This window comes from Puccinia triticina, chromosome 17A (genome assembly GCF_026914185.1).
Source record: "Puccinia triticina chromosome 17A, complete sequence".
Lineage (NCBI taxonomy): Eukaryota > Fungi > Basidiomycota > Pucciniomycetes > Pucciniales > Pucciniaceae > Puccinia > Puccinia triticina.
The window spans coordinates 3,762,800-3,790,028 of record NC_070574.1 but is presented as its reverse complement, the minus strand read 5'-3'; the positions used below and the strand labels follow the sequence as shown (position 1 = coordinate 3,790,028).

The 27,229-nt window shown below is 53.1% G+C and overlaps 7 protein-coding genes across 7 annotated transcripts; 3 read left to right on the top strand and 4 right to left on the bottom strand.

Annotated features, from left to right (window-relative positions):
- Positions 1 to 168: 168 nt before the first annotated feature.
- Positions 169 to 2,243, bottom strand: PtA15_17A360 (uncharacterized protein; the record flags this gene model as incomplete). The annotated part of the gene is made up of 3 exons (XM_053164469.1): positions 169 to 1,045; positions 1,150 to 1,998; positions 2,149 to 2,243. 3 exons carry the CDS (start codon positions 2,241 to 2,243, stop codon positions 169 to 171), a joined length of 1,821 nt encoding a protein of 606 aa, XP_053028433.1.
- Positions 2,244 to 2,329: 86 nt separating this feature from the next.
- On the top strand, positions 2,330 to 3,494 carry PtA15_17A359 (uncharacterized protein; the record flags this gene model as incomplete). The annotated part of the gene is made up of 5 exons (XM_053164467.1): positions 2,330 to 2,355; positions 2,417 to 2,457; positions 2,516 to 2,935; positions 3,012 to 3,381; positions 3,455 to 3,494. 5 exons carry the CDS (start codon positions 2,330 to 2,332, stop codon positions 3,492 to 3,494), a joined length of 897 nt encoding a protein of 298 aa, XP_053028432.1.
- An 840-nt stretch (positions 3,495 to 4,334) lies between these two features.
- PtA15_17A358 (uncharacterized protein) lies at positions 4,335 to 5,643 on the bottom strand (the record flags this gene model as incomplete). Its single annotated transcript, XM_053164466.1, has 2 exons — positions 4,335 to 4,434; positions 4,508 to 5,643. 2 exons carry the CDS (start codon positions 5,641 to 5,643, stop codon positions 4,335 to 4,337), a joined length of 1,236 nt encoding a protein of 411 aa, XP_053028431.1.
- Positions 5,644 to 6,662: 1,019 nt separating this feature from the next.
- PtA15_17A357 (uncharacterized protein) lies at positions 6,663 to 9,546 on the bottom strand (the record flags this gene model as incomplete). The annotated part of the gene is made up of 4 exons (XM_053164465.1): positions 6,663 to 6,687; positions 6,762 to 7,781; positions 7,863 to 9,444; positions 9,501 to 9,546. The coding sequence occupies 4 exons, from the start codon at positions 9,544 to 9,546 to the stop codon at positions 6,663 to 6,665; spliced, it is 2,673 nt and encodes an 890-aa protein (XP_053028430.1).
- A 366-nt stretch (positions 9,547 to 9,912) lies between these two features.
- On the top strand, positions 9,913 to 11,882 carry PtA15_17A356 (uncharacterized protein; the record flags this gene model as incomplete). The annotated part of the gene is made up of 5 exons (XM_053164464.1): positions 9,913 to 9,946; positions 10,360 to 10,449; positions 10,513 to 10,690; positions 10,798 to 11,718; positions 11,789 to 11,882. The coding sequence occupies 5 exons, from the start codon at positions 9,913 to 9,915 to the stop codon at positions 11,880 to 11,882; spliced, it is 1,317 nt and encodes a 438-aa protein (XP_053028429.1).
- A 5,421-nt stretch (positions 11,883 to 17,303) lies between these two features.
- PtA15_17A355 (uncharacterized protein) lies at positions 17,304 to 19,528 on the bottom strand (the record flags this gene model as incomplete). The annotated part of the gene is made up of 2 exons (XM_053164463.1): positions 17,304 to 18,695; positions 18,812 to 19,528. The coding sequence occupies 2 exons, from the start codon at positions 19,526 to 19,528 to the stop codon at positions 17,304 to 17,306; spliced, it is 2,109 nt and encodes a 702-aa protein (XP_053028428.1).
- Positions 19,529 to 21,701: 2,173 nt separating this feature from the next.
- On the top strand, positions 21,702 to 26,750 carry PtA15_17A354 (uncharacterized protein; the record flags this gene model as incomplete). The annotated part of the gene is made up of 6 exons (XM_053164462.1): positions 21,702 to 21,729; positions 21,839 to 21,900; positions 21,979 to 23,293; positions 23,371 to 25,130; positions 25,194 to 26,088; positions 26,188 to 26,750. 6 exons carry the CDS (start codon positions 21,702 to 21,704, stop codon positions 26,748 to 26,750), a joined length of 4,623 nt encoding a protein of 1,540 aa, XP_053028427.1.
- Positions 26,751 to 27,229: the final 479 nt, after the last annotated feature.

Below are 27,229 nucleotides of genomic sequence, written 5' to 3'. Positions count from 1 at the left end.
GATCTGGTGTTCAAGCTACATACATCCTTGAAAAGAGTCCAAAAGCTAGCTTCTGGGGGGTTTGGGGCTGACGTGGAGGACAACCATCCCTCGCGCAAGCTCAACTCAACTTTTGAACCCCCAATAGCTTATCTGGTAGAAGTACACGCGAGAGGAAGAGAGGGTGTATTAGGGGATAGAATTGAGCCCGATGCCGAGGACGGTTTCAGTGCGAAGTTTGAGCTCTTGACAGCGGTCGAAATGGACGAAGGATTCGGGGAGACGGAAGGCGAGCCAGAGGTAGAGCACCAAGCATTTATGAATGGATTCTAATCTGAGCAAGGTTTCGTTGTGGATCCGTTCTACCCTGAGCTGGTTTTTGCTGTTCGGCTTCTTGGGTTGACTGCTAGTGGCAGTAGATGATGAGTTGGGTTTGACGGAGGATTCGATGGATTGGATGGTTTGCTCGATGTTTTCGTGTCGGAGCCAGCCGATGAAGTCGACCTGCCGTCGATGAGCATGCGCGTGGGCCCATTGCTGCAAGGTGGCGATGGCGAGCGTGTTTCTGGCGCCGGCGGGGGCGGAGCAGAAGAGGTCGCGCTCGGCGAGGCTGAGGGGGAGGATGTGTTGGAGCGCGTCTGCGATCGAGGCTGCGTTCTTCTCGTCCCCGATCGCGTATTCCGGCCGGGTCAGGGTGAGCGTGCGACGCAGCTCGAGCAGGCTCGAGTAGCGCACCCCCGGCGGGGCCCGTCGGGCCAGCCCCTCGACCGTCGTGAATGGCGCCTTGAGCACCGCCCGGTGGATCTTCTCGAACGGCGCAGCCATCGAGTGGCGTAGGAGACTCATGTCCGACTCGTTCAGCGTCAGCACCTCGCCTATCGTCCCGCCCTCTTCAGTCGTCTTCAGTCGTGGTCGTCCATCCGGGGCGGTGGATTGGTCTGTCTTGGGCAAAATCCCAAACCGTCCCGCGCGTCCGCCGATCTGTTTGATCTGTGAAGTACTCAGTGGAACCTCATTGCGGCCGTCAAATTTGTGCAAGGACTGGAAGATCACCCGTTTAATCTTGCTAGATTGATTGTGTAGGAACCAATAAATGTCAGCGGGGGTTTCTTTTTTGAAAGATGATGATGATGATAGGGAGAGAAAAGTATGTTTGAGGGAAGGATGTACAGATTGAGGCCCATACCGATCGCATCACTACCGACCAGGACGTCGTATCCGCCTTCGCCTTCGACCTGACTGCCGCGGTTGAACATCTGGGCCTCTCTCTCTCTGACTTCGGGAGGCAGACCCCCGTAGGCCATTCCGACTCTGAGGTTGGTGGCCTCTTGGATGGCCTTCTTGAGCGCATAGATGTTATTCCGGCTGAAGGTGACGAGACAGTCCCCCCTTCGGACCTGGGAGAGGTCGCCCTTGAGACTCGAGTCGGCGATCCTGAGCGGGGTGAGACGCTGGTAGCGGTGGAGGATGAACTGGTCCTGGCAGGAGTCGGCCAGCCGCTCGACCAGTCCGACCACGCTCTCTTCGCCGCAGAGATGGAGTTCCTTGGCTTGGACGCCGAGCAGGGCCTGGGTCCATGCGTCCCCGCGGAACGGGTCGCCGATCATCTGGATCTCGTCGATGACGACGACGTCGTAGAACTGCTGGCAGGACAGCATCTCGACCGTGCAGCTGGTGAGCCCGGCCGTGGGCGAGCTGACGCGCTGCTCCTCGCCGGTGAGCAGGTTGCAGGGGCGGGGGGGCAGGTCGGGGGCGACCTGGCCGGCGTTGATGCGGGTGAAGACCTCGTGGGCGAGCAGTCTGAGGGGCCCGGCATAGACGCCGGTGTGGGCGGCATGGAGAGCCCTGAGTGCCGAGTGGGTCTTGCCGCTGTTGGTGGGGCCGACGTGGAGATGGATCTGGCGCTTGTAGCGGCGGGCATCCGGGTAGAGGTCTTGGGGGCGGCGGATGTCGATGAGCTTGGCGAGCGAGCCGAGAGCGGCTCCGAGGAGGGGGTCGGTGGGCTGGGCGGCTGCCCAGCTGAGGAAGTGTCCGGGGTGGGCTGTCTGTGGCTGGCGCTGGCTGTGGCGGGTGGCGAGCTGCTGGATGGCCTGCAGTCTGCCGGGCAGGTGCGGTGGGGCGAGGCCGAGGGTTGCGAGCAGGCCGCTGGTCGTCAGCGTCTCCCTGAACATCGTCCGCCCATCCACCCCCCCGTCCTTGGCTGGGCGAAAAGCCTGCGGGGCAGTGGCTGGGTGGTGGGTGGACTGCGCCGTGCGCTGTGACATCCTGGCTGTGTGACATCCCCCCGCCACCACCGACACACCCCCATCTCAGACCACCCCCCAGCCAGAACAGCCCACGGACAACCAACATGGCCACCTTGGCACCCCCCCAGCTGTGCGTGTCCCACCAGACAGAAAACAGCAGCCCACTGATCGCCCCTTTCTTCTCTCCACAGTTCCGCCCCTGCCACAAAAACATCTTGGGCCGACGAATTAGGTCTGTCATCCACACCCCAAACTCAACCACACCAGCTGGAGCTGACACCCCGCACCAGATGAAGATGAACTGCCGCCGCCATCAGAAAAGATCGACCCGGCGACGGGCATCAAGACCATAGTCGAATACAAATGGGATGAGACGGGCGAGAAGAAGATCAAGACGGTCCGAAAGATCAAGCGAACCCTCGTCACCACTCGGGTCTCGCCCACCGTCGCCGCACGCAAGGCCTGGCCGAAATTCGGCCAGGAGAAGGGCAAGAAGTCCGGCCCGGATCTGGCAACCACCACCCTGGGCGAAGCGATCAAGCTGAAGATCGCCGTCGCCGGTCCGAACAAGGAACCGGTCGTCGAACAGACCAAAGCGACCATCGTTCCTGGCGGAAAGCGAATCACTTGTCGACTCTGTCAGGGAGACCATTTCACCGCAAGCTGTCCCTACAAGGAAACCCTCGGTGGCGTTTTGGGAGGAGATGCCGGTTTGTTCTCTCTCTCTCCCTAGAATACATACACACCCATCTGAGCTCACCCTCATCTTTCCCGTCCTGTCTCCAGCGGACCAAGACCAACAAGATGGGCCCGCAGCCTCGCAAGCTCAAAACAGCACCGGCGCCGCTGGCGGGACAGGCAAATATGTGCCGCCATCCCAACGAGACGGCGCCAAACGAGGCGACTCGATGCAGAAACCGAACAGGGACGACCTGCCCACGCTCCGGGTTACCAACCTGTCCGAGGACGTCCAGGAGAGCGACCTGTGGGACCTCTTCGGCCGATTCGGAAGGATCTCGAGGATCTACGTCGGTAAAGATCAAGACACTGGCTTGTGTAAAGGTTTCGCATTCGTCAGCTTCGAAGATCGGATGGAGGCTGAGCGCGCCATGAAAAAGATCAACGGCCTACCCTACGACCATTTGATCTTGGGATGGTATGTCCCCTGTTTACCAACTGATCCCTCAACACCATCCCGGTCCTGATTAACAAAACATCTTCTTTTGTAGCATGTGGAGCTTACCCCGTGGCGAAAGAGAGGCTAAATAAACATGTAACAAAACTTTCTGAGGATCTCTTCCCTCGAGCTTGGACAGCCTCTCCGCCGAACGCACCGAGTGCGGGAGGGGCTTAACTTGCTCCCATGTCTTTTCTTTTTCTCCCTTCAATTTATATAAAAAATACATTAACACACTGCTTCAAGAAAGGCCATTGTGTATGCTCGAGATGTGAATTGCCATCCCCATCAAGAAAGTTTCTACAAATTGTTGAAATGTGTTTCTCTTCTTCTCACTCCGGTCGACGCAATGCGGCCGGGCCTCGGGGTGAGATAAGCTTATTTAGCCTCTTTGGAGGAGGGTCCCGCGGGGTCTCGGTCTCCCTCCCATTGCTGAGTTTGGTTGTGCGGCTGCCTCCGAGAAGTCAAGCTCGATGGACACTGTGACTGACCAACGCAGGCCAGCACACACTTCGGGCGACTGGGATGTGCATTCATGCATTGCCGATCTCCGGGGCATCATAGCTCGGAAGTCAAGGTGCCACCTGCTCACACGTCTCAAGTAACTACTTACCGAAGCAAGCCTTCAGCTTGCATCATACGAACATGTAGGAAACCAGGTACATACATGCCAGGGTACGAATGTCATTGTCACCCCAGGTGAAGGTGAAGGTGAAAGCGAACAATGAATGTAAATAAGGAGAGAGAAGCTAGCATTTTTCTCCCCGCCTGGTGTTTATAATTGGATCACTTCAATGTCATTAAGTAGGATAAGATTCGGCGGGAAAGAGTTCTATGCGTACAGTCTGTTTGTCTTGAGTATGTGACGTGGGTCGTTATCTTTTAGGAGTGCCGGACCTCCACAATAAGTGGGCTTAATTTTTCTCTATTGTTTAATTTTTGGACATAAAATCCTTCATGAAGTTACACAACACTTTTACTTGATCTAATGTGACTGCATTATATAATGAAACACGAATCCCGCCTATCGACCTAGATAGCAAATTCATAGGGAAGAAAGAAATCAGACAGCCGCAGAAATGATAGTCTTCAGATTAGCGCTTACCTGTGGCCTTTAATCTGTTTGATTCCGCTCGATTTTTCAGCTTCAAGCACGAATTGATCTTCGATGGACGCCCCGCCTCGACAATTGAAGATGATGTTGATTCTGCTCCGAGCGTTTTGTTCGATTGCATTGATGTAGAAACCTCGACTTTCATCAATCACGTGATAAACCATTCTAGACTTCTGGCTGTTGATCTCTTCGATCGCACCAACTCCACCCTTTGATAATAAATCTGCCAAGACCAAATTGCAGACGTAGATTGAGAACATCGGCGGGGTGTTGTAAAGCGATTGATGGTCGGCCATGTTTTTGTAGCTCAGCATATCTGGCACCCTAAATCCTCCGAACGGGACGGCGTCGTCGAGATTGGTGATGAGATCCTTACGGACGATGACGACTGTGAGGCCGGAGGGGGCCATGTTTTTCTGAGCTCCAGCGAAGACAACTCCGAGGCGTTTCCAAAGCTGAGGAGAGATCTTGCGCGATAAGATGTTGGACGACATGTCAGCGACCAGAGGGACATTTTCTTGGTAGGCTGCCGGTAGTTGGTCGATTGGAAGTCCAGGCGATTGGAATTCGACCCCATGGACGGTCTCGTTATCGCAGTAGTATAAGAACGCCGGAGTTGATTTAGGTTGATCGACTTGGTCAGATAGCTTCCAGTCTATCGGCTGTGGAATGGAACTAAACGACTTCGAGTCCGGACTGGATCGACGGCCATCTGCTACGATATTGACTTGGCAGCCTAGTCGTGCAGCCTCCTTAGAGGCCTTGAGACTCCAACTGCCAGTGATCAGATAATCAACCAAGACTTGATCTGACGGATCTGATTTGTTTTTCAGTCTGAATTGGTTGACCAGGTTCATGACCACGCAGGAGAATTGAGTCAAGCCCCCTCCTTGCATGAACAGGATCTCGAAGTTTTCTGGGACGGCCAAGGCGGTGCGTAGATCGTCGATCGTGCCCGAATTCAGCTTTTGGAAGTCCTTCGATCGATGCGATAGCTCGACCAGGCCCATCCCCGTCCCCTCATAGTCCAGCAAGCCTTGGGCTGCGGTTTCCAGGATCGATGTCGGCAGGGTGCATGGCCCGGCACCCAGATTGATGGTCCGATCGCGCAAAGAAGATGGAGACATTGGGAGGGTTCAAGATAAAGAATTTGTGCCAAAAGGTTCGAGGGAACTCGAGGATTTGTTGGGCGTGCTGCGCGGAAGCTGCGCGCCTACGTAGAATCCAAAAGAGAAAGGCTGATGATGGAAACATTCCCCGCAGAAATGTTTCACTTTGATGCTATCTTGGTTCGGATCATGGTCCGCCAAGTCCTGGTCAGGACAGCTCCAGCAACGAATCAAGGAATTTCATACACGAAGGGCTGGAGAGGTGTCTCAGTCGGCAGCTCTGAATGTGTAAGAGTCCTTCAAGACTAGAAAAAAAAGGGCTTACCCCACTAGCGCAACCAGGTCTTTCCATCCACCGATCACTAGCAAAACTGCAACCACAGAAGACCCCCGTAACTGCGCATCTCCCTTCCTGCATCGAACCGGCATGCCAAGCAATCAGTCAAGGGGACCGCAATTGATGAAGCTCACAATTGTCTGCTGTGCTTCGCTTCGCTTTCGCTGCTGTCAGCGAGTTGTGAGGCCAAAGGGCATGGAGCGTTCACCCAGCACGAGGAACGGGCTCTGCCCAGTAAGCTTCTCGCCGCCATGCCACCCTAGTTCTGCACTCGTCAAATCTCGGACCTCCTAACCTACTTGCATCCGTCAGCCGGCGGGGTACCAGCGCCGTCTGCCAGAGCACCTGCCGTGACAACGCCAGCAAGCAGTTAGTCAAAGTCCACTCTTCCCAGCCTGTGAGGATTAAAGCGAGGGACGGCGCCGCTCCTCTGGATTCATAGAGACTTAGTTAAGTGAACTCTAACGATCCAAACTTGTTCTTTTCTTGCTTCCTCCAAACAAAAACATAACAAGATGATACACAGAGATCACATAGTCCGAAACCTGAACGGCCCACGTTTTGGGGGATTATAATGTAGACAGGTATGAAAAGGATGCAATCCTAGAAGTACAAAGGTATAATAAGGTGATTGGCAACCATGTGGCCACAACAAGAAAGACAGATATGCACGACGGATGTGGCGGGCTTTGACAAGGGATCATATGCGCACGGGGCCATTATACCTGGAAAGGACGGCAAGAGTCAGCGGCTGTATACGGATAATTACACAAGCAAGAGACGGGAGGGCGGGACTCACAAAGTATGGTCGACCCAGTTCCGCTGAGAAGGAGGAGGAGGAGGAGGGGATTGAGCGGGGGGTGGAAGGGTGGGGGCCCGGCACGGAACGAGCGCCATCGGGGGGACGTAGGGGGCGCGGGAGGAGCGCGGTTTAGGAAGGCTCGGCATCCGAGCCCAGCGGAGGATTTGGAGGAGGGACATGAGGCCGAAGAGGCCGGCGACGATGGCGAGGGACAAGCTAGCGGAGCGGTGAGAGGCGAGCCAGGACAGGGCCGGATCGTTTCGGGTCGGAGACTTGCAGACGCCGGCGACGCATCGCCCGTCGTTGCCACACTCGCTGCCGTCGACGAAGGTGGATGCAAGGAAGATGCAGGCGGCCTTCCCGCTGGGATCCACACAGCGCACCTTACAGTCCTGGGCCTTCTCCAACGGACAAGCCTTGCTGAGCCCGAGCGATCCACCCTGTGCCTGGCATTGCTCGTCACGACTCGTGCACATGCCCGCCGCACACTTGAGGCCCATCCCCCTCGGCCCACACGTCTTGCCGTTCCGCACAAACGTGTCCGTCGGACACTGCGCCGCGTTCCCCGGACAGCGCTCTTCCTCATCGCACTCCCCATTAACCGACGGCCGGCAGACCTGCTGGGGACTCGCGAACTGGCAGTCCGACTGGCAGCACGGGCCATTCGCCGGCTCGCACACCGCCCCCCTCCGGAACTTGCACGTCTCTGGATCACAGCACCTCGAGCTCGCGTTCTGCCCCGGGTCGCACTCCTCTCCCGGCTCCACAATCCCGTTGCCACATTGCTGTAAGGAAATCACCGTCCGCTGGCCCGGTGACACCAGACAGGTACTGTTCACCGTGCTGTGTAAGGTCGTGCATATATTCCCTATGCTGCAGGGAGAGAAATTGATTGTGTTTTTGGTGGAAATCGGCGACATGATGAAATTGCCGTTGCTGTTGCAGCTGGTTCTGCTTTGCGGACAACATACATCTGATGGATTACATCCCGAAGAACAATCATGAATAGCTCCAAAACTGCACAAAAAAAAAAAAAAAAACATCAAACAAGCTCAAAACTTGGTCGTTCAACAAATGCAAAAAAAAAAAAAACTCAACTTGTGGCCGATCTCATGGGCCATCACTTGCCATTCGTTGGTGCTAGAAGCAGTGACACCGGTTCCACTGCTGACTTGTCCCGTCTCGCTGGATTCAGACTGGACCTCGCAAAGCTGGCCCAGCCAGGCGAGGCCGACCTGGTCACCCGAGGGACAATCGGTCATGAGATGCCAAAGACCCGCGCCATCCGCGCCGCCCTTCTTGCCCCTCCAGTCACTGAACACGCTGAGACGGCGCGCGAGATCCAAGCCACTGCTCCCAGATGCCGGACAGCCTACGTTCCACGGCACATCCGGCTTCGGGGTCGGCGGACATTGGGGCGCTTGGACGTTCAGTTCGACGACACCGATGGAGATGTTGAAGGTGCGTTGGTAGATGGCCGAGATGGTGTTGAGGTCATTCAAGATCGCCAGCCGCGCTGCATCCTGGGTCTTGTACCTCGAAACATACGTGCAATCCGCCGCCACCCCAATGAACAACACCCGTGAATCGATGGAACATCCCGCCGTCGAGCCGATCGAGTTGATAAAGTTTGACGGCATGGTCGAGTTGTCCGGCATGATGAAATCATTGCTCGCCGACTGCCGTCGATGGAGAGTCCTAGTCCTGCTAGTCAATTTAGCTAACCGATCGGCGGGTTTCCTCAGCATACGATCCAGGAAGCTTGTCATCGAAGCCAAGGAGAATGAACTGGCTGGGTTGAGTTGTATTTGCTGTGAGGAACCCAGGGGTTGCGGGGCATGGTAGACGGCATGCTGTGGGTTGGAGTTGAATGCTAGTTGGTCGTGTCCGCAGCTTGCAGAGGGTTGGATGTGATGATTCGTTGGTGTTGTTGTTGTTGTTGATGATGATGATGTGCCCAGGTCGGCCTCCTGCCAGACTATGAGTCCGCCGGTGGGGTGCGCTTCCCAGGGCGTGGGCTCTGAGTCTGCGTGCGTGCGTAGGCTGCTGAATGAGTCCCACGGCTTGATGTGCCAGAGTTGGTTGTCGTGTTCGAAGGCGCCTTCGAAGATGAGCTGGTGGAGGTCTTCTTCCGCTTCCATTTCCAAGGTGGCCTGATGGACCAGGATCCGGGCCCAGCCTCTGACGCGCTGGTCTTCGTAGGCTGAGGCCCACTCGGGCGAGGGGCGGTCGACTGAGGCGTGTTCTTCGTCCCACCAGGAGTGGATGTGGTCTGGGTCGATGGACCATCCCGAGTAAGCCAGCACGTCTCGGCTGAGCAGCGGGGACTCAGTGGGGGTGGTGCTTGCGGGGTCGGTGGCAGCGTAGATGAGTTTGGCGTTGGGATGGATGAGGTTTTGGGTGGGCCTGAGGGAGAGAGTGAACCATTGGAGGGGCTGGTCTGGGTCTGCGATGATGGAGGGATTCTGGTGCTGCTGGTGATGGGTGGGGATGGCAAACTTGAGTAGGATGGTGTCGTCGTACTGGAGCTGGCCTGGGGTTGGGATGGATTGGGAGCGCCTGAGGATTGAGTTGTGGGCTGTTCTCTGGCTTGGAGGGTCGAGCAGCCGGGGCAGCAGGTGGAGCGAGCCCGCGGCGATGTGACGGACGGTCAGGATGGGCGGAGGGGGACTAGAATGAGCTGTGGAGGGAGGAAGAGTCAGTGTGTGCTTTCAATGTGTGGTGAGTTGTGCTGACCATGGAGCAGAGTGGCCAGCTGGAGTAGCAGGAGTGCCACAAGCATGGCTGCTGTCGACTGGGCACAGGGATAGGAAGAGGAGGGGAGGGGAAAGGCCAACTCGACCCCCGCCTTCCCGGGAAGCTGGCAACACCATCATGAACTGTAACCGTTGCCGGTGGAGTTGGCTGGAGACAGATGTGGTGCCGATTGGGAGGGTGGCCATCCGGAATGCGGATCTGAGTTGATCGGATGTCGGATGGCGGATGGCGGGCTGCTCCGGCGGGCGGGCGCTGGCCGGAGTGGCCGAGCCGGAAATACTCAGATAAGCCAAACACACTTCACTCCCCCCCACTCCACCCAAAACCACCACCACCACCACCATGAACCAGCAGCCACCCCCACCACAACAACAATACCAGCAGAGCCAGAATGGAAACGTCCAGAACTACCTCATCAGCAGACTGTCAGCAGCCGAACACCCAAACCACTTCAGCAAAGCACTGCCCAGCCCATCCCCACTAGTCACCCCAGAGATGGGCGAACGACTCTGCAGAATGTCCTCCCAGCACCAGTTAAGCAGCACACCAACCCAACCACACACACACACACACACACACGCACACACTCATCTCCTGCCTTCCTAACTAACAACCAGTCTGTCAGACTACAACCGATTCAAACGAACAACCCACCACCAGCAGCAGCAGCAGCAGCAACAGCAACAGCAACAGCAACAGCAGCAGCAGCAACAACCACACCAACACCGCCACAGACACCACCACCAACAACAACAGCCACCCCAGCCGCAATTGGAAAACCTGCCCATCCCCAACACCCTCCTGCCACTCGTCAACCAAAACCCAACACCCCTCCCAGCCATCCAGCACGAGCCCCAAAACATCCTCAAACAGCCCCAAGAACCCACTCCGATCATCCCCCAATCCGAGAATCCACAACCAGCCCAACGTAAGCCCAATATCCACCAAAGGAAACACCCCATGAGACTCACTGAATCCCGCCCAGACACAGCCCATCCAAATCCACCATCTGCAGCTCAAACCCCGTCTTCTCAGATCAGCACTACTCCCCCCTCGATCGACTCCCATCAACAGCCTGAGCCAGGAATGGCACCCAATCCAATCATGGCCCCAAACCCCGCTTTGGCCAAGGCCCAGTCGGTCAAAACTAGCCAAACACACCCCATGAAGTCCGTCTCTCTCCAACTGAACACCGATCACAGAACAAAAAAAAAAAAAAAAAAAAAAACGCAAGAAAGAAAAAAAGAAAAAAAAACTGACGTTCACTATCATCTAGCATCTCGCCCGTCATACCTTCCGAACTCACCTCCGGGCTGCTGTTCATGCTGAAGACGGCCAACCATCGGGCCGGCTCGAACAAGCTGCCCATCGATCTCTTCGATCTCACCGGCCCGGAATCGGAGAAAGCCACCCAAGTCTTCTGGCAGTACCACCAACAACGCACGAGCACCAACCAGCAACGCGAACAGCAGGCGGGGGGCCCCGAAGAAGCTGCCCAGCCAGAGCACGCGGGCAAGCTGGGCAACCTGCTGCTCTCCTCCTGTCCGGGGAAGAAGGTGCGGATGAACGAGACAGCGGCCCAACGCCAGGCCACCGGTAACCACCGCTCGCCGATCTGCAGGGACCTCAAGTCGGACCTCAGTCGGGCCTACTCCATCGGCATCCGCGCCATCATCTGCTGTCTCGACGACGAGGAACTCGAGTATCTCGGCTCGCCCTGGCCGGACTACTCGCGCATCTCGCTCGAGTGCGGCCTGGCGGTCATCCGGATCCCGATCGCCGAGGGGTTCGCGCCCCAGAAGGGGATCAAGGAGGTCAACGAGGTGCTCGACCAGGTCATCCAGTCCTACACCGCCCGAGGCATCGACGTCCTCTGCCACTGTAGGGGCGGAGTAGGCAGGGCAGGCTTGGTGGCCTGCTGCTGGATGCTCAAGATCGGCCTGATCAACAGACCCAGCCTGATCTCCGACCCCTCCAACCACGCCCCCTCGGCCGACTACCCCCACTACCAAGCCAACCACCAGACCATCGCCTCCTCTAACTTCCAGGACCAGTTCCACTTCCACCACCACCAACCTCAACCCCAACCTCACCCCCCTGACGTCTTCTCCTTCGTCGACGGCAATCGCTTGGCCCCCAAGAACTCCGTCCTCGGCCAGGTCGAGAAAGTCATCGAAGTCATCCGCAGACGACGAAGGTCCGCTCTTCTTTCTCCCTGCAGATCCTGCACCTTCTGCTGATCATCCCTCTCGCTTCCTTATCCGCAGTCCGAAAGCTATCGAAACCCCCCAACAGGTCCATTTCATCATCCAATACGCCAATTGGCTAGACACCTTAACCGAGAACGTCGACTTCTTCTAGCACCACTCCCCCATACTCGTCCTCACACATCCCACACACACACACACACTCACTCACATCGACCATTCTCTCTCTTTCTTTGGCACACTTCTTCTTTTGGCTTGCTAATGGAAAACGCTCACGTTTAATCATTCATTTTTGGCTTCTTTCGAACCTAGAATCTCTTTATATATAAACGAAAGTAGTGGACTTGACAGAGTCGTGTTGTTCGATTTCGTATATTAGTTACTTTTATTATAAACACACCGCCGCACATGTTGTCGTTCCTCTTGGTACATATACATATTGATTGATTGGTTTTTTTTTCCGAGTTGATGAAAGTTTCCAGCATCTTTTCCACGTACATAATTGCAGGATTTCGTGGTAGATATGTGTAGGAAAAAAAACCATGTCCATATCTTTTTCCATCCACCGTACTTAAAACATCTCGTTTTTCTTTGTTTTTCTTTGGTTCGATTTGCTTGATTGCCTCAAAGATTGTGTGTGTGTGTGTGTTTTTTCGCTGATTTTTTTGTATTAGAGGTTGACAAGAAAGCATTGGTTACAAAGTGCGCCTTTCCGTGAATGATGCCTGATATGTGCTTGTCCAGAGGGATGGCTTTCTCCCTTAGGCTCCCTGACTTTTAGTCCCATGGCCGTCGCCCACATCTAGACAGCATTAATTACTGCTCCATGGGGGTCAATAGCCGACCTTTTCACTCCAGTCCTCTCCCCACTCCGGATGACCGCAGCTCAGGCCTACCCACACCACCATAGGCAAATGAGTTTTTGATTTATTATAAAATGGTTATTTGGGCTTTGACATCACACCTTTTAACTGGACGCAAGTCTCTCGAGGCCGACAGCCGGTCTAGCTACGAGGGGCGTCGCTGTTGAGGAGGAAGGCGCTGTGAGCGCGTGCACCGAGGAGTTTTTCGGCCAGCAACGACGATGCGCGCCCTCTTCAAGCGCATCGAGTCTCCCGCCGACATAGATGTGTTCCGCGTTGGGAGCTGGGAAAACTGGACAGCACGCGCTCGCTGCTTGGCTACCAACTCAGTCTCTTCAACATCCAGTGGATTCCGGCGGAGGACGGTGTGGGAACACCCATGCTGGTTACAATGAGCAGTGGGCATAGATCGCCTGTGGTCATGGACGGATCGAGGAGCTCGTGCTGCTGTATACCTCTGAAAGGCTCCACGGCGGCGCCGGTGAGGATATAAGAAGGGACAGTTTGGAGTGTTCAGGCCATCCCTCATCCTGCAAACCAATCAACAAGAGTCACTCCAGCAGCTTTCCTCCACCCAATAATTATAAAGCTCCCACTACCCCAATCACTCCCACACTTGCCGCATTCCCAAGATGGTTTCCCTCGCATACCTGCTCACAATTGCCGCGGTCCTTGTTGCAGTCACTCGCGCCGAGGAGGTCACCGGCGGCAAGAAGTCTGACGATGTTGAATCGAAGTGGCTCGGCGGGCTCGGCTTCGGCCTGTCACCCTACTCGTACATGGGCTGGGGAATGCCATTGATGGGGGTCGGCAGTTGGCTGAGCCCCTGGATGTCAGGCTTGTACGGCGGCTGCTCCGCCTACAGCTTCTTGGGCCCCTTCTACAACGGCATGCTCTTCGCCAAGGCCGCCGACTCGGCTACCAGCGTCAGCCGACGCGCCATCTCGCTCGACTCCGACCTACTCTTCCGCAGAGCTAACGACGAGCTTGTCTCCTGCAAGAGCAACACCGGCGAGACTCACAGTTTCTCAACACAGGATTGCCTTGGGTATGCATCCTTCACTATAGTTATCTTTCATCAGCGCTCTATCCTCGATCCGCAAAAAGCTAATCAACACTCTAAATGTTCTTAGTGCCGCTCGCCAATTGGCTGAGAAGAGCCTTTCCAAGGCTTCTGTTGGTGCCTGCACATTGACTCTTGTCAGCCCCAAAGACCGGGTGCTAGCAAAGGATGTGTAAGTATCCGATCTCTGTCCGTGTGTTCTTTCCACATACCCGGCTGATGATGTTTCCCTTGCACTTGAATCATTCAGCTCTTCGGCTGCATTGGAGAAGGCGGCACGTAGCATGCTGAAGGCTTGCGCGGACTCGTCGACAGTAAGCAGCACCCCCCCTCTTTTCCAGGCATCTTCCTCCGCTGACAAAAATATTGGTCGCCCCATTAGCACGACCAGGCCCACCCTACTGCTGATAAGGAAGTCGACCACAAACAGGTTGCTATGCTGCTGTCCAGGACTGCATGAGTGGACCATCAACTATGTATCTTGTCTCAACAGTGCCTTCTTCAATTTTACTATGTTTGTATCTCTGTCGCACTTGTATCTCTTGTATCTATACATCAAGCTCGTCAAATTACTTGCTCTAAAGGTTTACCAATAAAAACACATGTATTTATAACTAAAACGCTCAGCATCATCTCAACCTTCTTCAAGGTTTTCATTACCTCAGAAACCAGGGATAAAACATAAAAATATAAACAGGAAATTGCTTTTTACAGCTAAGATGCGTTCTACCAGTAAGACTATCATAAATTGAGAAGCCAGTGGCACCGTTGGACCCTGCAGTCTTTTTTACGTAGCATATAAGCTTGAAATGTGCACAAACTCCCACCAAACCAAAAGTAAAAGCTGTGCGACCCCACCAAGTGTGCAAAGAACCCAAAAAAGCCAATATTGGCATCGATTTGCCCAGATGATAGATAGCCAGGAACCCAGGATACAACTCTGCAATTCGGCATTTCTAGAAAGTTCTGAGGCTAAGGTGTTACATTTTGCTCGGTCACCCCCACACCGGGTGGCACAACCTGTTTGGTCCCAGCTCAAGCGTTAAACAGCGCCCTAAGGTACGCAGAGGGGCCTATGAAAAAGTGTCATAAGTATCATTTGGCCTTTGGCTTTGCGCGCTTTGATGAGCAAATCCTCACGCAGAAATTGACTGCTTCGACAGCCTGGACCAAGCAGTTGTCGGACATGTCTACTTTGTCCGACGAGTTCTGGCGGAGTCTGGATTGCGGAACCTTTTGGGCACACTCTGTCGAGCAACTCCTCGGATAGTCTTGTGCAAGCAGTTAGTTTACTTTGTGCCTGCGGGGGCCTCTCGCCGAATAGTTTGTCGGACAGTGATAACGATGTGCCCCCTCTTCAAGATACTCAAGGAACATCGAATCTCCCGCCGACATAGATGTGTTCCGTGTCGAGAGCTGGGAAAAATGAACGGAACGCGCTGGCTGCTTGGCGAGCAAGTTAGCAGCTTGCAGTTCCTCCATCATCTACGTAGTAGATACCGGCAGGAAACGGTGTGGGAACACCGAAGCTGGTTACAATGAGCAGTAGACGTAGAGTCATGGGCGGCTCATGCTGTTGCACACCTCTCAAGGGTCCACGGCGGCACGGGTGAGGATATAAGAAGGGCCAGTTTGGAGCGTTCAAGCCATCCTTCATCCTGCAAATCAATCAACAAGAGTCACTCCAGCAGCTTTCCTCCACCCAATAATTATAAAGCTCCCATTACCCCATTCCCCTCTAACCCAATCACCCCCACACATACCGCATTCCCAAGATGGTTTCCCTCGCATACCTGCTCACAATCCTCGCAGTCTTCGTTGCGGTCACTCGCGCCGAGGAGGTCACCGGCGGCAAGAAGTCTGACGATGTTGAATCGAAGTGGCTCGGCGGGCTCGGCTTCGGCCTGTCACCCTACTCGTACATGGGCTGGGGAATGCCATTGATGGGGGTCGGCAGTTGGCTGAGCCCCTGGATGTCAGGCTTGTACGGCGGCTGCTCCGCCTACAGCTTCTTGGGCCCCTTCTACAACGGCATGCTCTTCGCCAAGGCCGCCGACTCGGCTACCAGCGTCAGCCGACGCGCCATCTCGCTCGACTCCGACCTACTCTTCCGCAGGGCTAACGACGAGCAAGTCTCCTGCAAGAGCAACACCGGCGAGACTCACAGTTTCTCAACACAAGATTGCCTTGGGTATGTATCCTTCATTTCATCAGTGCTCCATCCTCGATCCGCAAAATTTCATCAGTGCTCCATCCTCGATCCGCAAAATTTCATCAGTGCTCCATCCTCGATCCGCAAAAAGCTAATCAACACTCTAAATGTTCTTAGTGCCGCTCGCCAATTGGCTGAGAAGAGCCTTTCCAAGGCTTCTGTTGGTGCCTGCACATTGACTCTTGTCAGCCCCAAAGACCGGGTGCTAGCAAAGGATGTGTAAGTATCCGATCTCTGTCCGTGTGTTCTTTCCACATACCCGGCTGATGATGTTTCCCTTGCACTTGAATCATTCAGCTCGTCGGCTGCATTGGAGAAGGCGACACGTAGCATGCTGAAGGCTTGCGCGGACTCGTCCACAGTAAGCAGCACCCCCCCCTCTTTTCCAGACATCTTCCTCTGCTGACAAAAAGATTGGTCGCCCCATTAGCACGACCAGGCCCACCCTACTGCTGATAAGGAAGTCGACCACAAACAGGTTGCTATGCTACTTTCCAGGACCGCATAAGGTGAACATTACCCCTCGACAGTACCCTATCGAATTTTACCCTGTCCTTGTATAATTTGTATCTGTTTCCACTTGTATCTAGCATGTATCTACACATGAAGCTCGTCAAACTGGTTGTACTAAAATCTATCGGTAAAATGATATTTTATAACTTACTAAGCTCATCAAAACCTACTACCGGTTTGTTGCACCTCAGAAAACAGAAAATAGAAGATTCTTCTTTCACCTGAGAGGTCTTAACTTCTGTCGAAGCGGTAATCATGGCTTGGACTGAGTGCTGATTTTGAGGCCTGCAATCATTCCGTATCCAGAAGAGCATCACTGGTGCCAATTGGTGGGAGGGACAGGCAACATAACAAATTGGATTTTCATCAGTTTCAGCCCCCGAAACTTCAATGTCAGCCTCAAAGTTGCAGTTTTTCCAATACTCATGTGACCTGTCTGTGCATGCTTAATTGGCATTTGGGTCCTGCCTGCTCTATGTTTCTCTCACACATAGGGCCAGTCAGAATACATAGACGTTCCTCAACCAAAGATCAACTGATATCGAATGATTGGTTGATTTAAATGCTTTCACAATGACAAAAGAAATAAATAGTTGATTATCTACGCCGTAAGATATGTATATAAGAGACAAATGAAGTGACAGATGGTGATGATGTGTTTTCCCGTGGTAGCATTTTGAAGGGCTCGAAAAGGAAAAATTGATCCAGTTCATTGTTACTGAGTTATCTATCCAATAAGAAGTGCTATGTAAAATGGTCTGCAATTTCAACATTAAAAGATTCAGGCCCAAGTTTTTTTCCCCTTTTCTTTTTCATTTTAGAAAAGCCCCAAATGAAAAAGGAGAAATACAATACAACACGCAGCACGCACACACATTTTTAAAGAAAGCGAGAACTTAGATTTAGAGATTGATGAGTTTTCTTTCATCTCATATTTAGAGTTCCCTGACCCGGTTCTCCGAATCCAAGTTCCCCATTAGTTTCGTTAGGAGGGACGGGTACAGCTTGGATCGGAAGGCCCATCAAACCGTTGCGTTGATCGAGAGCGGCCTCCAAATTATTCTCAGCTCCGGCCTTCATCTTCTTGAATTCGGCAATCTCCTTGACGACGGCCTGGCGTTCGATGCTCAAGTTTTGGCGCCACTGTTCGAGGTTCCGACGTTCGACCTCAACGGCCGACTCGAGCCGTTCGAACTGTTTAAGCTTCAGCTCGAGCTTCTTGATCGTCTGCTCCGTCACCGTCTCCATCAACTTGCCCAGCTCCACCTCATCCTCCGATCCTAGGACGAGAGCTTTGGCTGATGCCGATGCTATCGCTGCTGCCGCAATGTCTACCGCCGTCCGTTTGGGTGCTTGCTCAGCCGGACTCGCTTCGTCGATCTCCATGGATTGATTTTGATGGGTCGATTCTTCAATCGGATTGGCTTTCGTTTCACCAACATCCATCCTCAGATCCGACCCGACACCTGTCTCTTCACCCGCCATCTTCTGTGATTCGCTCGATTTACGTGCACTGTCCTCTTGGATCGCCAAGACTTGCGATCGCAGATCTTGTTTGATCTTATCTACCGACTTCCCCGCCATCTCTGCCACCAGTTCGGGCTCGACTAATCCGACCAAGAACGATAGCACCGATAGCACTGGGTTTTCGGCTCCACTCAACGGAATCTTTCCTAATCCAAGAATCGAGCTCGTATTGAGCTCGGCGTTCGAGCCTCGTAAAAATTCATCCTCGATCGGCATCCGTAAGAATTGGAGGATACATTCTTCCTTCGTCTTCGTTCCACCCACATGTTGTGCGATTTTCTCCCAGTCATCAGAATGCATCTCGAGTCCTTCGAGGAGGAGGAGGAGCTCTTGATCGGTCCATTTCGAGTCAACTGGCATGCCGATTGGACGGTCAAGTTTGATGAATTCTGCCGAGTTCATCTGACTGCCAAAGCGTCCTTCCTGGTAGCAGTTTGGACAGATATCGTAGTTCCTGAGCCGGGTATGGTGATAAGAAACCTTACTACAGTCCGTCCCACAAACATCACATCGAATCACCTGTGGCCCGGATTCTGAGGTGTTTGCGTAGATGTCCTTACGTAAATCGATGTTGAGAGGCGCGCCTTGCTGTTGCGAAGGAGCAGCAGAGCCCGGAGCTGAAGGCGGGGCCGGGACGGAGGGAGCGGCAGGAGCTGAGAGGGAGGCAGGTGTTTTACGCGAAACGGTGCCTGAGTGGAGCGGCATGAACCCCCTGGGAGTGTCAAGAAGGACACGGAAATGACCAGTAAAGGGTGGGCCGACTGGAGCCGGACGGGTATCCAGGTCAACCTTCGGGTGTCAAAAAAAAATAGCAAGGGCCGAGTCGCGTCAGTTCAGGGTCAAATAACACCCCAAGGCACGTGTTATATGTTGGGGTGGCGGACGGGCCAAAGTTGAGGACGAACCTGATAGTTAATGATCCCCCACTGTTCCAAGAAGGCATGCACTCTCATGATCGCGCACACATCACCAGCTAGGTTTCGCCTGCAGGCGGTCACCGTCAAGTATTCGGAAGGGTTGAGACGATAGCTGTTGACGATAAAGTCGCGATAGTCCTTGTAGATCGAGGGCACCTTGGAGCGGTTTCGTCCATTGAAAAATTCCGGCAAAGACTTCTTCTCCAGGGGGTGAATCTTGGTGAGATCGAACCAGGCCGCATAGGAAGGGATGATGATGGCCTGGGTTTGGGCGAGCAGATACTGCTTGGCCTGTTCCTCCTGTCGTTTTCGTTGATCGAAGGGGGGCGCGCTCTTTCCGGACTGGTCCTTGCTGGCTGAGGACTGATCTTGATCGGTGCCAGGGGGTTGTTGTGAGGACTGGGGTTGGATCGCGTCATTGGAGACGATGGGATCCGCTTGAGGCGACCGATCAGAGTTCGCGAGAGGTCTCTGGTGAGCTGATGGCGGGAGTTGATCGATGGCCATGCCCGTCGGCAGTGAATCTCTTCGGTTCTCATCCAGCCTCTGCCTCTTCTCTGGGCCGTCGATGACTGGGTTTGAGTTTGATGAAGAGGGGTCGGCAGGCTCGACTGATGCCCGTTTGCGGGTTTCCGTGCCAGATGGGTCGTAGCTGATCGGCTGGAGCTGTTGGTGGGCGGGCAGATCGGGAGGCAGGTCAGACATGGTTTGTGTGTATTCTGGGGGGTGATCGATGGATATCTGGTGGGTGGTGTGTGTGTGTAGTGGTAGTCTAAATTTTTCTGCTTGGTTTGGTTCTGCCAGGCCGGGCTTGGCTGGGCTGATGGTGGGTGGGGTGACGAGCGCTGTGGCTCGGCCCTCCGTGGTTGACCCCCGACAGGAGACGGGCAGCGGACCAAGGCAGCCGTAGGGACACTCCAAACTCAGATCCGAAGCGACCCCACCGGGAGAGACCCCCAGAAACGCCTCCAACAGCAAACAATCGACATCCGGCTAGGCATTCAGCTCACAGATCCAGAAAACCACCACCCAACCTCCCACAGATCCATCCGAGAAACAAGGCCTCCGCCGGATCACCTAGCAAAAAAAATTCGAAATCGCCGACAACTCGAATTCAACCCAGGAGGGCTAGCAATAGAAATCGACGCTGGAATTCGTGACTCAAGATTTGAAAATCGGAGAAACCATCATCGCTGTCGTCGCTTGGGTACCCCAGACATCTCCTGCATGACTCTATTCGGGACAGTTTTCCAAGATCCATTGAGCTGCCATATCAGCAAATGGTCTCATCGGAAGCTGTCATCTGATGAAAATAATTCATCCCCAAACTTACAGGCATGCCCTCAACCTGCCCTACAGTGGGACAGATCTTTGGAGAGGCTGGGGGAGGAGCTATAAAAAATCAAAAACCTCCAAGCCAAACAAACTTTCCGCTTCCGCGTAAAATCTGCGATAATACGCAAGGCTCCCTGCGGGAGGGGCGGCTTCGAGCCACCAGGGGGGACTTGTGTTTAGTTCGAGATGGTCACATCACTTCCAACATTGTGTCAGTTAATGTTGGCAGTCTGCCTGCCGAATTTTGGTCAGTCGCAGCTGCCGACTGGCATTGTTGGTCACAAATCGACATCAGTTTTATGCATCATTCAAACTTGACTACATTTTTTATGGTGGCAGTTGCACCTAGACCAACGGGGCTTTGATTACAACTGCACCATCGATATCCACGACCGGAGAAGGGCGGTTGAACTTGAAGATATATGGCAATATGTGCATTGGAGACAGCGGTAAGCGTTGATGATTGTGTATTGTCGAGGGGCCCGCGGGTGACAAGTGGACGGAAGGCACAAGAAGGCTTGGCGAATTGTGGAGGTCGATGGAGAGAAACATAATTAAGTTGAGATTCATGATTAATGCAATCCGTGGCCGCGGAGGGCGGCGGGGGACAAGTCAAACAGACTTTACATCTGAGAATACACTGGCAGCTGCACAAGGCTCATATGGCTGCTCGTGAACCTGGTTTTTCTAACTTCCAGCGATACGTGCCGAATGGTTGGCGGTGCTGAATTCTGGTGCTATCGGAGAAAACAGTGAGTCTGCAATCCTGGATGCCAGGATGTCGATGCGCGCTGTTTCCGGCGAAGAAATCGGCGTGACTCGGCGAGCTGAGCATAGCAATGTCCCGAGCTGGACCAAGACTCCGGTTGGCTGGCCAGCACTTCTCACCAGCAGAAGCCGAGAGCTGCGATAAGCTGCCTGGGGGCGTCTGGGAGGCTGAGAAGACCAGATCAACCCGAAGGAGACTGAATGATGAGAGGGGAGCGAGGACTTGCGGTCTCGGAAGTCAAGCACGGCCCCGGCCACGGAACATTACTTTACCGGCTGTCTTTTCCTGTGCATAAGTAGTACCAGCTCCATGGCCGATGACGCCCCGGCCTACCCAAGCTCGGTGCCGGTGTCCCTGCGCACTGCCACAGTCTATGCAGATGTACCCCACATAGCAGTCCATTGCGAAACGAGCGGCTGGGCTGTCATCCTGTGGAGTGCATGACTCCATGGATAGAAGACCTCTCTCCCTTGGCGCGTCTCCCTTGTTTCCACTACTAATTATCATCAGCAGACCAGGAGCTCTTTCGCCGGAAGGTTCTTGCGTCACTAGCCTATCCACAGAATTCGAGCTCTTCTTCTCCAAGCCTAACATTTATCCCCGATTCAAACCACTCTCCTCTCGGACTGCCCAGCTTGTCTCGGATGAAACATCGTCAAAGCGCCATCATCTGTCAGGAACAAGAATCAACCCGTTACCAAACAATCAAAATCATCTGCCGGCTGGCGAATCCCACTGCATAAGCTACGATAAGCATAAGGACACTTTGGGGCTATGTGGGTCACTTTAGAGCAGACAACCGGTCAGTCAGCTCAAGCTCGCCAAACCTTATCTGCCTCATCTGCCCTCAAATTCTCCCCATCCCGAGCAATCCCTGAGGAACCTGCCACTAACCCACCGCTTCTCTCCAGGGCTTCAGAGGCGAGCATCAATCGCTACCAGCCGTGCCCCCGCCCACCATGGACCCACTAGTGTGAGAAGAACCGGCTGTTTCAGCCCAACGAGTCCTCTCTCTTCTTTACACTGATATCGTGCCATCATTGCACCACAGTTTCCCCTAGACTCTGAAACACACTCTCTACCTTATACCCGAAGAGAGACGGCCAATCCCCCTGCTCCCTCGCCCCGAGCCAGGTTTGCCGAGAATCCTATCATTGGCCCCACCCGCGAAGCTAGCTCGCGACTTTCTCGACGAAAGAGTGCGCTAAAGTCCCGATCGCCGAGCCAGCTCATCGTCCCATCCTTCAAGACCCCTTCGGTCGACCCAGTCACAGCCCAAGGGAACAGCTCCCTCGCCAACCCCGGCCCGAGTTCCTCCAGTGCTAGCCTTCTCCTACCACCGCTGCCCCCAACCTCTTCCAAACGTTCGCGGACAACTTCAATGGTTGCCCCTGAACATACCCCCTGGTCTGACCATGATTATCTCAATCCAGAAGATGCGTCACGACAAAGAAAGATGGTAGAAGTGTTCGACCAGCTCAACTTCCGCCAACGCGCTCACAGTATGTCCGACTTCAATACGCCCGACGAACTGCACAAGCGGAACGCAGAAGCTGAAACTTACGTGGTGGATCAAGCTACGAAGCTGGGCTCGAATGCTAGTCATCGACCGGTCTTTCTCACCGACCAAAGCGCTTTATTTCCCGAGAAGCCCCTTCGCCATTTGAGCTTTCTGTCCAGCCAGTCCCAGTCAGATGATGAAGCGTTGACCTCAAGCAACTATGAAAGCTTGGACTTCAGTGACAGTTCACGGCCGGTATCGACGATTTCGTCTTCTGGAACTTCATCTTCATCATCAAACTTCCCTTCATCTTCCGAGCAGATGTCGACTGACATTGATGATTACCGAGAGAATAAGCTTTTCACAGAGAGCAACAGCAGACTTGATCCTTTACCCTCCCCAGTGGCTTCAGCCTCCTCCTTAATCAAAAAACAATATTATTCTGGAGAACTCGGAACTAGATCCGACTCAGATCCGCTCATTTCACCCCTCGAAAAGCTGTCCTCTCTCTCGCTAACCCGACCCAGTATCAAAGGCCGTCAAAGAAGTGGGACAGTGCTGCCACCTAAAAAACCTCAGCTCATTCTTGAAAGTTCGCCTGACGATTCTTGTATTGTATTACCCATCGATTCACTTCTTGCAAAGATTGAAAACAAGTCAATCAAACCGCCTGCCCGTCCACCGCGAAGCAACCGGCGAGGAGCTGCAGGACAGCCCCCTGATCCGTTGTTGCCTATCGCCACTGGACAACGGAAAACAGACTCTCGGATGGTAGATATCCCTACGGAAGAGAGCACCTGTTCAGATACGTTGAAAAGCCATCTGACAACCAAAGTACGAGTCGAGGACTCAGGTTCTGTCTATGGTGCGCATTTAGTGACAATCAATAAACTCCTTTTTTACAAATTCATACTCATTTCTTAAGCCTTTCATTCACCTTAGCCTCTGCCAGGTCCAGCCCAGCCCCACTCCCCGCCTCAGCCCCGCCCGCTAGTCAGCTGAAACCAACCATCATCATCTCTTCAAAAACAGAAAAAGAGTTACCGCACGACAGAAGCCCACGGGAGCGTTCGCCCAATGAGGGCCACCCGCGTGCAATGGTCCCGCCAAGGCCCCCCAGCAGAAGTGGCGCGAGACCGAAATCATCCGGCAAAAATCTAGGGGCTCCGAACGATCCATATTCACGGTCGAAGTCACCCACTTCGCTTGCGTCAACTAGCGGCTCTGATGATGAAGCGGACGATTTCGAAAGTGCAGAGGAAGGTGATGACCAATTTTGGTCAGCGGCTGAACATCATGAATCGCCCAGTACCCCTAACACACTAGAAGTCGAATCTCTCACCGGCGAACGGTCCCCCGAAAGTCCGCCCCATTCGCACCCTCCTACAACCCACGAGCTAGTAGAAAGAGAAAGATCGGAAAAAAACGTTGATGCGGATCGGTCTCACAAAAGAAGGAATACCATGTCGATCATTGGAGCTTTCCCTCGATCAGAAAGCTACGCCGACAGCTTCTTGAGCTCGGCGCCTTCGAATCCAGATACCACTCAAGAGCTTTCCTTCGAACAATCTTATCAGTCCCTTAGAACTTCTCAATCGGCTCCCAAATATTCTCCGGAGCAACATTCTGAACGAGCCAAAAATACTGCGTCGATTCCGGAAATTCCTTATGAGCCGCAAACCCCCAGAAGAGCATCTCATCTGCCACCCAGCAAACCAGATTCATCTCCGCAACGCCACAGCATGAAATCGTCTGCTCCTGGACACTCAGCGAATGTAACTCAAGCCGCTCCACTATCGCCTTACCCGGCACATCCAACGTCCATCAGTCCTTCCAAATCTCCCTTTGACAATATCCGAATATCACGTACCTCCTCGCTCGAAGGGCTGGCTGCGCTGAGAAATCCAAACGGCCCCTCTCCCCAGTCTCCCCGGAAAAAGACCAGTGTCCGCTCGGTCCACTTCCGTCAACTGTCAAAGATCCTGAGTTTTTGCGCGAAGGACGCCGGCTTTGATGAAAGCTCGGAGTCGAGTGATGGGCACTTGGAACCCATCCCCCATCAGCAAGGCGATCACCAAGCCACCGCCCTCAGATCCCATCCTCAGAGTCCTGCTCCTTCGAATACCAAACAAACATCCCCGATTGCGCCCTCGACATGGAAGAACTCAATGTCCAAGGGCACATATGCCAACCTATTGAACACATACGGCGCCCTGGAGATGCGAAGACAGGAGTTGATATGGGAGCTCTGTGAAACTGAGCATTCCTTTGCAGTGGGGTTGCGCCAAGTCATTGAGATTTTTGTCTTTCCCCTCCGAACCCCTGAGGGCGCATGGATTTCAGGCGTGCCGACGGAGGTTGCGAGGCTCCTGGACTGGCTTGAGGACATCGTGAATTTGCACTCGCAGATGGCTTTCCAGGCCAAGAACTGTTGCGAGTATCAGACTCAGGCGCTCGGCTTGGTGGTTCACATTTCGGAAGTTTTCCTCGAGCTGACCCCCAAACTCGAAGTCTATCAGCCCTACCTGATCCGCTTCAGCGAAGTGACTACTGCGATTGAGGAGATGGTCACAAACGTCGATAGTGACTTTGGTGAATTCGTTCGCATGCAAAGTTCCTTGCCTGAATGCGGAAGAATGAGCCTGACTAGCTTCTTATTGAAGCCTGTTCAGCGTCTCATGAAGTATCCTCTCTTCTATAAGGTATCTTGACCCACCGCCATTTTTTCCAATGATCATTCACTAACATTAATTGTATTTTTCTAGCAACTATGCGACGTTACACCTCCGACCCATCCAGATCATGAGGCAACAGTATGTCTGTTCAGCGCCACTGACTCTATGGTCCGGGTGCTTCAGGAAGTCAAAGAACGCGAGGATGAATACGAAAAACTTCAAAAAATGGAAAGCAGGGTGAGGGGCTTACCTCCCGGATTCAAGTTGGCCAAACGAGATCGAAGGCTGTTAGCACAAGGATTATTGAAAAGAGTCCAACTGCCCACTCGAGATATACATCAACTTTCTAGTGCTCAAGGCAATCCGTGGGCATTGAATCCCCAAATGACAGCAACGAATCAAAGCCATTCAGGATCTTCACCGCAATCTGGGTATTCCAGTGAACACATGGGGAGCGCACACTCTCGGAACTCTTACCACAGCAACTGGAGCCAACATAGTATGGCGCCCTCCTTATCGACGGGTCCACAATCCGCCAACTCCCGTCGTTCTTCATATGCGAATCGAGAAAACGAGCCGATGAGCTTTCTGAATTACCCAAGTTCCCCCACCAACCCGTTCCCACCTGGTTCCAAGGAATTCTACGACTGGATAGCCCTCTCCAAGCCTTCAGGTCACCCGGAAGATTCGAAGCATTATCTCCGTACCCGGGCTAGTGGCGTGTGGGAATCACAGACGGACGATCGGAATCGGCGTAAAAGTCTTCCAGCCAGTCGAGCCTCTCGAAAACCGAAGGAGTCTCCCGTCCATGTCTTTGTGTTCTCAGATGTCATCCTTCTTGCCACACGGCATAGCGACGGAGTGCGCCTCATTCGTTCGACTAAGCTGCAGAAAAAGAAAAAAGAATCGCCGTCGTACTATTCCGTGCTTGAAGACGTTGGCATATCACGTTTGATGGCTGTCTCGGATATATCAGGTGAACTTGGTACGTGCCTTTAAGATCTCTTTCTTTTTTCCGCATTTTCATTGTCTGCCTTTTCTCATGAATAATTAATTTACCTCCTCGTGTTTTATTTTAAATTAGAATATCCTCATCTACTGAAGCTCGATTTGCTGCCATTTGGAGAGACCAACACTACCCAGTACACGATCAAATCCCCGGTCTCTGTCTTGTTGACCTTCCCCGATCGACTACCAGGCTCATCACAATTATCGACCTATGAGACTATCCAGAAAGAGAGATTTAAATGGCTTGCGGCGTTTCATCAAGCACTGAGATCCCCCGAACTAAGTCTAAGAAGCCAGGCGGACGATCTATCGGACCTGCTGGACCCCTCTAACCCGGCTTTCCAAAAGATTCCGATCCATGCCCAGGAAAGGCAGGAACGGAACTGGTGGTCGGCCCGACACCGATTGGTGGCTAAAGAGCTCGAGTTCTCTCCCGACGAGTTAGCCTCAGAGCCCAGTGAAATGGATAGCAGCTCGTATAATAGTAACAGTTTTGATAGTCTTCGGGTCGAGCCTTCCCAGGTCTTATCCTCTGTAAACCAAAATCGAACCCTCTTTCTGCCCCATCCCCATACTGAAAATAATAGCCTTCTTGACCAAATCAAAACATCCGGTCTTGGTCTAGACTTTGGCTTCTGATATCTCCAAGTCTTCTTTCTGTTACTACTACTTTTTTTCTCTAATTCTCATGGTATGACCATTTGTTGTTTCATAGCCAAGAAAACACTAACAAAGAAAACAGCAAGCTTGGCAATATTTTCTTCCAATTTTAGTGCTTCTTCTTTTGTCGTCAGGGAGGCACATCCAAAATTTTCTTGTGTTTTTTGTTCTTTATTTGTCTTTTAAATTCTATGGTTCAAGTTTGTCTTGCTTTGGATTGACTTGATCTTCTTGTTTAGTAATCAGTTGATATCCTTCTTATCATCTTATACCTAATCCACCCTTACTCCTTTTATTTATCCAATTGGCATATTATGTACTGTTGATAACTTTCTCCAACAGTGTTGATTAATTTATTTCACATCAAGTTTATTTCTATCTCATTGTCAGTACTTCAAGCTTGATTTTACTAGTTTATTTCTAATCCAAATACTGGTCAGTTTATTGCTTGTTTGAAA